This window comes from Bufo bufo, chromosome 4 (assembly GCF_905171765.1).
Source record: "Bufo bufo chromosome 4, aBufBuf1.1, whole genome shotgun sequence".
Lineage (NCBI taxonomy): Eukaryota > Metazoa > Chordata > Amphibia > Anura > Bufonidae > Bufo > Bufo bufo.
In genome coordinates this window covers 277,207,918-277,220,081 of record NC_053392.1, presented here as the reverse complement: position 1 = coordinate 277,220,081, position 12,164 = coordinate 277,207,918, and the positions used below count along the sequence as shown (strand labels likewise).

Genomic DNA, 12,164 nt, shown 5'->3' with positions numbered 1-12,164 from the left:
ACTTATTTTCCTGATCATTAAGCTTCTATTATTTCAACCACTAACTTAAGCATTATTGGTATACATTGACAACAGTTGATATAATGCTGTACACATTAGCTACATCACTAGCATATTGTACATAGTATATTGTAGGATATTACCAGTCAGATACAAAGCAAATGTCTACCAGCGTTAAAATATATTGATTTAATGCACATACAAAATAATTCCATAGAAGAAACCAACAATCCAGAAACCAAAAAATATTCAACTAAAAATATAGAACCATTTTTATCAATCATTTACCCATAGCAACCAATTGCAGTGGAATTTTTTTAAGTAATGAAAGCTGCACTGTGATTTGTTGCTATGGGCAGTAAGGACATTTTTTTTTTCTTTTACACAGTTTTGATAAATGAGGCACAAATTTGCATTCTACCTCAATAAATACACAAAATGAATAAAACTGTTAGACAAACATTAAGATCAAAGTGTTGACTATTCTTTTTCTCTATCAATCGTACATTCCCAAATTGCAGTTTCAATAACATGTTTCTACCAGTACCCACCATTTTAAAAATACAGAATTGCATCCACCTATTACATTAATATAATGTGTTAAAATAATGCTGCTGAGAGAACCTCAGTGACTTAGCCCAATGGATAAAAACAATAGGCAAGAACCTCACTTTACTCAAAATTATAAAAGGTTTTATAAGGTATAGTATTGGAAAGTAACATAATATTGTTTCTAATGTGTTTGTAGATTGTAAGCTCTTGCGGGCAGGGTCCTCTACCCCTCTGCTAATAGTTTGTTAGTTGTATTTTTATATTTGTGTAACCCTGTCTGGATGTACAGCGCCATGGAATTAATGGCGCTTTCAAATAAATAAATAAATAAATAAATAATAATAATAATAATAATAATAATAATAATAATAGTTGTGTTATCTTACAAAATAAATACGTATCCTATATCCTTCCATAAAAAATTTAAAACTATCAATTAAATGAGCAACATAGTGAAATACAGAATAACAATAATAATAACCATAATAGTAATTTCACAATTAATTATTAATATAATAATGAAAATATAACTAGCACTTGAAATATCATGGCAACAGTCACTTTAAGCACTTTTCCCACACTCCCCACAGATTGTAACTCATTGGCTGAGTAAGTGTTGTAAAGTACACATAAATATAATATATGAAGTTATCGCTCCATGATCTCGAATCATTATATCAGCTACATTTTACCACATTGTGGATGATAAATGGGAGCATTTCTTGGAAATGGAGTGTGAGTTTCACTGACAGAATAAATGGCTTGTGATAATTTATTTTGTATGGCCAGGCAAAATTATTGTGTGTTATAAAACAGTGCAGTAAATGTGGACATTTAAGAGAATTCTGTTTTTACAACCTCTAGCTTGTACTTGCTATACCTGCAGCTAATTTAACAAACTTATCACGAGAAATGATATACACACACATCACCCTAATAAAGCTATTTATTTATTTAATCAATATAGCAGGAACACTCCAAAAAAGGGGGTACATATGCATTTCAGCACTTTTATTAGGTTTTAGACACTTTTATGCACCTTTGGTGACACACAGGACAAGTGTTATATCTCAGCAAAAAAGGGGCATGGCTTCATTGTGGTGCATTTTTTGGAGAATAAACTAAACCAAATAAGTGGTTCAAAATTAGACTAGAGAGTCTATAGGTATGCCTATAAGCCACTGTGATTAATTTAGCCCAGTTTAATCCCTTCTAAGTTTTCATTTAGCTTACTTTTAGACAATATTAATAAATGCGGCTCATTGGGTTATGCTTAGTGCAGGGCCTGATGGGAGTGGTGTATGAGAAAGAGATTCAAAGAGCAATGAAATAAATAGCCAGGCAGTGCCTTTTAAGCCGCGCACTTGGCATAATGCTATGGGGGGAATTTACTAAGCAACAGTAAATGCGCCAGAATTATTGCTTAATTTGTGCACAAAATTGGTGCACGTGCCTTGTACCACATTATGTGTTTCTGACACTTTTTGCACCTCACTAGTCAGTGTCTAGAAAAGAGGACATGGATTAATGAAAATTGTGTGTGCCCTAAATGTGCCAACCTGCACCAAAGTTTGTGCAAAATATTGGTGTTAAGGTAGCCAATGAAGCAATGGCTTATGGAATAGAAAACTACCTAACATGTCTATCAAGATAAACCAAATCTTTCACAAGGCCACTGAGATAGATTTGGCATATCTCCTGCCTGACTTGTCTACTGGTAAGCTAAGGCAGTATGAATCAATCTGTATCAGCGTTGTCATCTATAGTGTTCCTTCAGGATAAAATATTGAAAACGAGTATAGGAGGTTAGTAAAGGTTATAAAACTATGCTTCTAATGTTTAATTTCCATCATTTCGTAGTTAATGCCCAGAAATCGAGATATTTTGCTGAGTAAATTTAAAATTGCTTCTTGCAATGATCTTGAACAATACCAAGCATCATAGACCGCATTTCTATGCTTCTGCTCAGAATTCATCTGGGTGCTATCTGAAATCAGAAATGTGCTGACAGACGTAGATCTAACAGCATTCCTTAGATCCAATATTTCAATGCCGCACTGCACTCTGGGAGTTTGCATCAGATTGCTATATAGTGCCTGATAATTACAGCAACCGGTATGTAAATCAACAGACCAAGCTCTAAGATGCCAAGAAGCTGCTGGGAGATCAGCAACCTAAACTATTATTTCTCTGAATGAAACAAAAGTACATATGAAAGTAAACCTTGTAGAAAAATGGTATTTATAAAAATGTTACAAAATATGCAAACTATCAGAATAAAACAGTATTCTAAAAAGATGCTCTTCGCAATGTTCAGAAATTCTTATCTATTAATCGAATACAATACTAATCAACAGCAGGATTGCTACAAATATACTGATGTCCAACAAGTAAACGAATACCAAAAAACAAACATGGCCGACACAGACGATGGGCCTCAATTATTAAAACTAACATGATACCAATAGTCACCAATCACTCTGTATGTTCCATTTCTGAAACTGTTCTGGGAAAAGTGTTACATTGTTTGGTTGCAATGAACAACAAGACCAGGTTTTGTCAGACAGTTAAGGCCCAAATGGTTCTTCTATAGTATATGTTTAGCAATCAAGAACATATCCAACAATATTTGCACATGTCATAGTAACATAGTAACATAGTACATAAGGCCGAAAAAAGACATTTGTCCATGTCAAAATCATTATTTGAAAAATGAAGGCAAAATAGCTGCCTTACCTTATTTCGTACTTGTGTTTGACCCACCAAGATAAGGATATTAGATGAGATGATGGACAGACAGAAGTTTATCAGAATGATTGACCTCTCAGATTTGATGTATCTGTTTAAATAAAAGCAAAATTGATCAAAAACGTAGTAACAGTATTTATTCAAGACATTAATCTCGGACCAGAAAAATCTGAACTGGCAAACATCTAGACCAGTGTTCCTCAACTCCAGTCCTCAGGACCCACCTGCTGGTCATGTTTTCATGATTTCCACACCACAGGTATTCATACTGTGGGATATTCTCAAATCATGACAAACAGATGGGCCATGAGAGCTGAAGTTGAGGAACACTGATCTAGACGACTTGCTAATGGATAACCTTAAAGTGTACAGAACCACCTAACAAAACAAGTTTAGGGCATGCACAGACTGTAGAAGGTCCCAGTGCCAAAGCAATATAAGAACCTTTCACTTAAAGGCTATGTACACCTTTGAGGGCAACCTTTTTTTTAAATTATTATTGCATTGAACTCATTTGAGCTAAAAATATTTTTTTAAATATGGCATCACTTTTTCTGTACAGAGCTGACATGCTCTAGTAGCACCCTTTGGATTTTCTGTCTTTCCAGTCAGACCAGGAGCAGACGGACTCCTTATCTCTGCTCTCTGACTTGAGTGATTATAAATCACTCATTATAGCTCAGTTCTTATCTTACTAATAAGAATGTGGCTTAAATAAGGGTTAATGACATTTTAGTAGTTTAGATATAAGGTTTATTAGATGATCAGTTAAAGTACCAGTTACAAAGCCAGAAAAACTGTTAACCTTAGTGACTGAATGGCAATTGAAAATATAATTTGTAGCAAAAAATGAGTAAAATGCAATCATGAACAAATATTGCCTCCAAAAGGTGTACAGGTCTAAATTGCGCAGGGCAAAGGCATTTTTGGGAGATCCGGTGACATACCGGGGCTCTCCATGGGGCTGCCAGCAACCCCAGTGATATCACCGGCACTGCTGGGCGGGATTTAGCGCTGCCCTAGCCAGTAAAACAGCTAGGGCAGAACTAAAGCCCGCCCATCAGAGCCGGTGACGTCACCGAACACACTGCTGGGCGGAAGTTTCCGCCCGGCAGTGTGTTATTGAAAACAAAAGAGCCCGTGCCCTGCGCGATTTAGCGCAGGGCAAGCGAACGCATCCGAGCATGAGATGCTCCTATGCTAGCCTCAGGGGGGCTGCCTGGGTGAAAATAAGGGTATGTCCGGGTTCAGCTCTGAACCCGGACAACCCCTTTAAATTCCCCGCTATTCCTGCATCACCGCTCCAGTGGTCATTGCAGGTTCAATCGGTGGGGCAAAGAAGTAGTGGCAGCACTATAGCAGAGGTGGATTTTACAGTGAAATTTAATATGTACGGTAATTCATTTATTTTTATTTTTATCACATTTCCTGTTGTTTGACATATTTTATGACATCCCTGACAACCCCATTAATATCCTTTGTACATATTTTGTATCTGTGATCCATTTAATACCACCAAGGAATGTTGGCAAACAAATTACAGCAGAGAAATGCTGATAAGAGTTTTAAACATCCATAATTAACAATGAACATTTCCAAAACTGTGAAATAATACTTGAGGCCCTAACTGTCAACTCATATGAAACCTCCATCCCGGAGATCTGGCACCGCTTGTTTACAGATAATGGTGAATAAAACATCAGTCAGCTTGGAGCAGTCATTTGATTTGAGCCCAAATAATCACACTACCTGTTTCACAGATAATTGGATATTCATTTGGTCCCTCATAAGAAAGAAAATCTGCATCCCAATGAAGAAAATGTAAATGAAACCAACCTAAATGCCAACGGATAATTTATTTTCATTCAATTTCATGCCAGTGTCACCCAATTTTATTTTTTATTTTCAACCTTCAAACAATAAACCAAAGTAGCAAAACTGAATAAAATATCTTTTTTTTTGCTAAAATTAAATGTTAATTTCCCATTTCATCTAAATTAAACCACATAGTCATCTTCTTTAAAGCTTATTCTATGTACTTGGCTCCTGTGCAAATGCTACATGCAAATTCTAAAATGTTGCCATAGCAACATACCCTTATTTATGTGCTTATTAATATTATACAGTCTCGTATTTTACATATTGTGTAATGGGATGATGCCATATTAAATGCCAGTACAATGGAAAAGAAATAAAACTTTCATGGGACTCCAGTGAGAAACAAATCATTTCAGATGGAGAAGACTTGGGAGCAGGGCAGATCTTTTTCAAATGAATAGTTACAACTCATGCTAAAAGTAAAAAATAAAATAAAAAAGTCTGAAAAATGTAGACTTCCCTTGGCTAAATGGTAATGGCTAAACAATAGGAAAGAGACTGGGTAAACACATCATTCACGAAGTAACAAGACCATTGACATCTAAGAGGAACAGAGAAGAAAACACTTGTGGATAGGGTTGCACCGGGTATCGAATTATCGATACCCAATCAGTACTTTTGCATCGGTATGGATTCTATACCGGGATTTGCCTTTTACCGATACTAGGCTGCGCTACTGCACAGCCTAGTATCATAGAACATGGCACGTGCTGCTCTCAGCGCACTCCACGTTTTCCTCCCCCCTGTGCCACCGCCACAAATGAGAGGAGATTGGGGTGGAGGAGGGGCTGTGGCAACTAGACTTTTATTATTTGTTTCTTAAAGATATTTAACTAGTCATCCAATTGGTTCTCTCTCAATTGGAACTGCATGTATGAGAATTCTCCAGCATTAAACACTGGTGACTGGTGCATCTTGTGATTGGCTAAGCAGTCATTTCTTGTGTGTCGGGATATCCCGCCACTCCTGTTTCAATGCATCCCGAAGTCCTGCTGGATTCTACTTCCTGATAACTGCTTGACACACAGGAAATGACAGCTCAGCCAATCACAAGCTATAGCACTGACCCAACTCAACTAGTGATTGGCTGTGCAACCATAGGTTGTGTGTCAAGAAGAAACAGGTAGAGACCATCCAGAAACCGTCAGAACAAAAGCATAAGAAGATTGGTAAGGTATTATATTACTCCTATTTTTTTATGTCATTCACCCCTTTAAAAAAAAAAAAAAAAAATATATATATATATATATATATATATATATATATAAATCAAGATATACTTAAAATTTGCCATTTATGTGTTTACTTGGAGCTTCTGGATGGTTCCACAGGATTTCTGTGCAGTTTATACACTGTGTGTGTATATATATATATATATATATATACACACACGGGCTGTTCTCGGAACTGCCTGCTCCCGATGACCGCATGTGTTTCAGAGCGGCTCGCGGCGCAGGCACAGGTAAGGACTTACCTCTGCAGCGCCGGACTTGGGAATAAAGATGGCAGATCGTATGTGTTCGTCGGCGAACATTGCGAACTGGCCATCACTATATATATATATATATATATATATATATATATATATATATATGTATATGTATATATATACATACATACACAAACAAAAAAGGATGGTGGCAGCACTACTCCAATGTCTATAAAGCAACGGGTGTCAGTGTATACGACCTTGACCAAGGAACCATCTATACCTAAAGAAACTCTACAGCACTCCACAAAATCCAGTGAAAAAAGCGTATATTTATTCACCCATGTCAATGCGACATTTCAATCCTCTCTCAGGATCTTTATCAAGCATGGAGTTTATATATATATATATATATATATATATATATATACTTTTCAAATAACGAGGCAGCACTTCCAGGTTTTGGTGACAGGGTGAAGACCCCAAAACTTTATTCCCAGCAACGTTTCGGCCTGCTCAATGAGGCCTTTGTCAAGCTTGACAAAGGCCTCATTGAGCAGGCCGAAACGTTGCTGGGAATAAAGTTTTGGGGTCTTCACCCTGTCACCAAAACCTGGAAGTGCTGCCTCGTTATTTGAAAAGTACGTATAGTGGAGGAGAAGCCGACCTCTGTGAGGAATTGCACCCAGTGCACGTGGTCTGACTGTGCTACTGGGTCCTAGAGTAGGAAATTTTACAATGGAAAAATCAGAAAGCTAGCAACTTTTCATGGTATTTTCACTTTGTAATATTATAGAGTACAATTCTGCATATGGTTCACATGCTACCTGGCTTGGTACTGGTAAACCAGGCAGTGCCTTAGGTCTCCTAGGTTCAGTGGTGCTAGTATGCATGCGACATTCTAGCAATTAGCTAGCATCTTGGGTAGACTAGTTGCAAAGAAAAAGGGGGTCAGTCAGCACTAGTTACTACAGTTATGGAGATCTGAGTATTGACAGCTTTCTACACTGGTGGATCATCCTTACTAAGCCAGGTACTGAGACTGGATTATGTTATCCAGAATCCCATGTGACCGGGAATAAACATTGACTGAACACTTGATAATGCTGATTTACTGATTGCCTGTTTATATTTCACAAATCCCCACAGTCATTATTTCTTCCCCTGTGACCCGTCCCTCTATATTGTGGCACCTACTTTATGTATTTAAAGTGACTTGTGTTTACTTCAACCTCCTGTCAATCTCAAACAAATTATTGTTGGACTGTATCTTCAATGAAGACAAATTTTCATTATTTTGTTGCACATATTGTCCTGAATCCTGGTGTGACCTGTGAACCTCCTGGAGATGTTACCTGTGCCTCAAAGTTAGATGTATTCACACTAAAACAGTTGTTGTGACTTCTCACAACCAGAGGTGAGAACTCTACTCTTTACCACGTGCTGCGTTGTCTACGTTTTTTGCCCTGTGTTTTTTGTTTTGTTGGTAACAATAAAAAAAATACACATTATCCCAAATGATGAAACGTCCAGCTTTGAAAGTTGCATGATTATTTCTTAAAAAGTCTGAAAACCTGAAAAGTATGGCTCAAAGTATGCTCTTTTTTTTGTTAAAAGAAAGTTGGTGAAATCAGCTTGGAGATGTTCTATTCTCTCACTTCTGCTGGAACTTCCACCATTTGTTTGAAATCAAAAAGAAAGTGGTGAGATGAGTTAAATTGGTGTTAAGAAGGCCTAGTGGTGTGCATTCCATCACATCCAAGAAAAGATCAACTAGTCCCAAATTCCCAGGTGAATGACCTCAGAAGCAGGCATAGGCCAGAACATTGTGGACCAGGCCTGAAGATATTATTTTGGAAGTCAAGTTGTTCAGATCATGTATGTGTACAAACATTGCTGTAAAACGTAGATAAGGTCTAACAAGGCAAAGTTAAAGTTTTACATCTTATATTTACTCTCACAGCTATGGGCTCCACTCATTGGTCCAATGGGTATAAGGAAGGAAGGCAGGAAGGAATCAACGAAAAAAGACAGATAGACAGACAGACAGATGATAAATATTACAATATACACTGATGTCATAGGCCAGATACGTACCTCCATAGTGCGGCGTAAACAACTGCCAGGGTGATCAAGGCCAAGCAAGAAAGACCACAGCCGATTATCAGGGTGACGGAGGGAGTACCTGAATATTCCATGATCTGTAGATAGTAAATACACGTATTAATATTTTGCTATATAGCTGTCCTGCTCATAAACCCCCTACAATTATGACAGAGGCAAAATCTATCAGGCCACCATTAAAGCAATAAAAACCTCTGGTAAAACAAGTGCAAGTCTTTGGTGTGGATAAACTTTTTGATATGGTGACCAGGTGTTGTCACTTTACTGTAAACTTTGTAGACTCCCAGACCGAATACTACCTAACCAACATGGTCTCATTGACATCTTCTGATGGACCTGGTGGCACACTGTTCATCTGCATTTCAGGTTGAAATTCTCAAATCAAAAAGATCTCCATTTTGCTTGCTTGGTGTCCCTTATTTCTAGATAGCTGACACCTCCTGTAGAGAAGGTCAGGAAATGGCTGTGAAATGGTCCGAGAAGATCTGCAATCTATTAAGCCATCTCCATCCCAATGGCCACTATGCTGTCTGCTCTTCCCATCCTCATCCACTATTGCTGTGTGCAAGGAAAACCAGCCTGGCTATTGACCTGCATGTCTTGTTCCCTTAAGAAATGAAGCCATCCACCACAGTATAGAGCGGTGGTCATGTCTTCTCCTAGAAATGACACAATTCTCAGCTGGGGATGAAAAGAGCTAGATGGTTCTCTGCAGGAGAGCATCCTACACACAGGCTCCAGACATGCATCCTCACCCCCAGCTCTCCCCTTTGTTACTTACTATTTCTCTAGGTTGCTGAGCCAAAATGGCGAAGGTAGAGAGACGATCACATAAGCATTTTGTATGGGATGCATCGGTGAGCACGGTTTTACATCCCTGGGTGGACCAGGTTCCCAAAGACTCGTTCCTGTATAGGGAGAGAAGAGGAGAGTGTTATGGCTGGTGGCAGAATCCTTGGCGGTGGAGGCAGCCGGCGCTTAATGGGGGGAGTGCGGCGTTTACTTCCAGCGCTGGGCACTTCATGGTCCAGGCTGCGAGCAGGGAGCTGATCTCCGCGCTGGCCAGCCCTTCAGCAGCAGCCGCCGCACTACGACTCCTCTCATCTCACGGAGCGCCTCTTCCCCTCTAGATTCTCCTCATTTCCTTCCGAAATCCTCCGGCATTAATTAACCAGCGTCTGGATGTGAGAGGTGCTGGAGGAGCGGAGGAGGGGTGGATTTCACCCTGGAAACGGGCAGCGTCGGATTGCTCCACACTGCCTTGCCTGCGCCTTACCTCTGAGGGGAGGGGGCTGAGAGGAAGGGGACGAAGGATTTCGGTTGCAGAGGAAAATGGAGGGGGAGAGGGAAAAAAATAAAAAGATGCAAGGGCTTGGGTGAAGGGAAGCTAGTCGCACGGCAAAGGGTTAAGTGCTACTCTGCTCTGCCACCCGGCTCTGGACCAGGGCACCACTTGTGGTCAACCAGTACATTAATGCCAGGCTTTATCCCAGCCTCATGTCTTGTGTGTTCCACTGCATGTGTCTTTCTAAAATGCAGAAGAGGGATGCCTTCACACCTCCTCTTCTTCCTCCCACCATCTGCATTTCTGTTCGCTGCTAATATATCAAAGCATTGCGGAGGAGAGGATGCTGTGCCCCCTGGCGGCGGAGGGGTTAACACCTTGCAGCATTGTCTCTCTAACAAGCCTAGCACTCAGCAAATCTGCTCCAGGGGATCGATAGGAGATCAGCAAAGAGTTATTCAAGAGGGAAAACCACCGCTGCCACCGGCATAGGGAGAGGGATGCATGTGTGCAGACTGGTATAGGAAGAACTCCTTGTCCATCCAGTCTGTGAGGGGCTTCAGTGGATATGTGACGGTTAGGGCTCGTTCACGAGAACCTATTTTGCGTTCCGTATACGGAACAATTCAGTTCAATGGGTCCCCAAAAGATGCGGACAGCACTCTGTGTGCTGTCCGCATCCGTTGCTCAGTTCCGTGGTCCCGCAAAAAAATGATGAGTCCTGTCCTATTCTTGTCCATTTTGCGGACAAGAATAGGCATTTTGATAATGGGCCTCCTGTTCCATTGCGCGAGGTGCTTAAGGCACACGGGCGGCATCTGTTTTTTTTTGCGGCACGGTCGCGTGAACGAGCCCTTAAATAGTAGTAAGAGAAAAACCACCGCACATTCAAGGTCATCATGCAAATAATTTTTTTTTATTCTGACATGGCCTCTAATGGGTACATAAGTAATAACGGAGAGATGCCAATATTGTGACTCCGAGTCTTGATGACGTTTCGGTCGCTCCGGACCTTGGTCACATAAATCACAATGGTAGAGTGTAGGCAGAAAGGAGGACCCCCCGTGGGACAGCGGGAACACGCTGCGGAGGGAGGCTGTGGACCTCCTTTCTGCCTACACTCTACCTTTGTGACTTATGTAACCAAGGTCCGGAGCAACCGAAACGTCATCAAGACTCGGAGTCACAATATTGGCATCTCTTCGTTATTACTTATGTACCCATTGGAGGACATGTCAGAATAAAAGAATTGTTATTTGCATGATCTATGTAGTCATAGATACACACAGGTCTGCATGCTCCCTGTATACACAAAACAGTAGGATATCAAATACGCGGCCTACACGTTAAACATACCATACCCATTTTGAATACATATTTACAACTCAAGCATACTGTACTTACCAGCTCCCCACCCTCAGCTCCCTCACTCGGGTCTCCCACTGTAAAGATCTTCTTTGACACCCCTTGCATCACATGGCCAAATGGTATGGGGGTCAGGCTGCAGTGACGTCAAAGCAGCTGTTTACAGTGGGGGACCCAAGCGAGGCAGCCAAGGCTGGGGAGCAAAGGAGCCGAGATCCAGAGGTGGGGAGCTGGTAAGTTTCGCAGGTCTGGTGGGTGGGGGTGCCAAATAAACCCAAAAAAGGTGGCCAACACCATTAAGCATGGCATGTCCTCCATATAGTTCATTGACCTTGCTTGTGCATGGCTATCTCCACTGTCGTCGATAGAAGCATGGGCGTAGCTGTAGGGGAAGCATGGGAAGCAACTGCTTTGAGCCCAAACTCAGAAGGGGCCCACCCAAGAGGGGGAGTAAAAGATTTTATTCTCAGGGCAACTGTATTATACAGGAGCGGCTGCCAGGCCTGGTCTGAGAGATTGATCTTGAATAGCCACAGACGTGGGGGTTGCAAGGGAGGAGGGGGTTGCGAAGAAATTGCTTGGGGGGGCCTGTTCAAAAGTGTGCTGTGGGGCCCAGTCACTGGATAGAAGTTATAGAAACCTACCTAGCCATTGGACAGCTAACTGTAGTGTGTCCCGATTGCTTCATTTGGGGGTACCCCTTTATGGCATTCTAACAGTACACCAGTTTGTGCATTACTATACAGAGAAACTGTATTTGTGCAGTTCTGGTTTGTGCAGTTT

At 40.7% G+C, this 12,164-nt stretch overlaps 1 protein-coding gene across 4 annotated transcripts in view; it reads right to left on the bottom strand.

The window, feature by feature from the left end:
* ADGRB3 (adhesion G protein-coupled receptor B3) overlaps positions 1-12,164 on the bottom strand; it is a 1,057,188-nt gene that overhangs the window by 176,444 nt on the left and 868,580 nt on the right. For all 4 annotated transcript variants that reach the window (XM_040428625.1, XM_040428624.1, XM_040428627.1 and 1 more), the window contains 3 exons: positions 9,513-9,639; positions 8,705-8,808; positions 3,289-3,391 (listed from right to left, as the gene is read on the bottom strand). In XM_040428625.1, the coding sequence (XP_040284559.1) occupies positions 3,289-3,391; positions 8,705-8,808; positions 9,513-9,639 (334 nt within the window). The remainder of the gene's footprint in view (positions 1-3,288; positions 3,392-8,704; positions 8,809-9,512; positions 9,640-12,164) is intronic.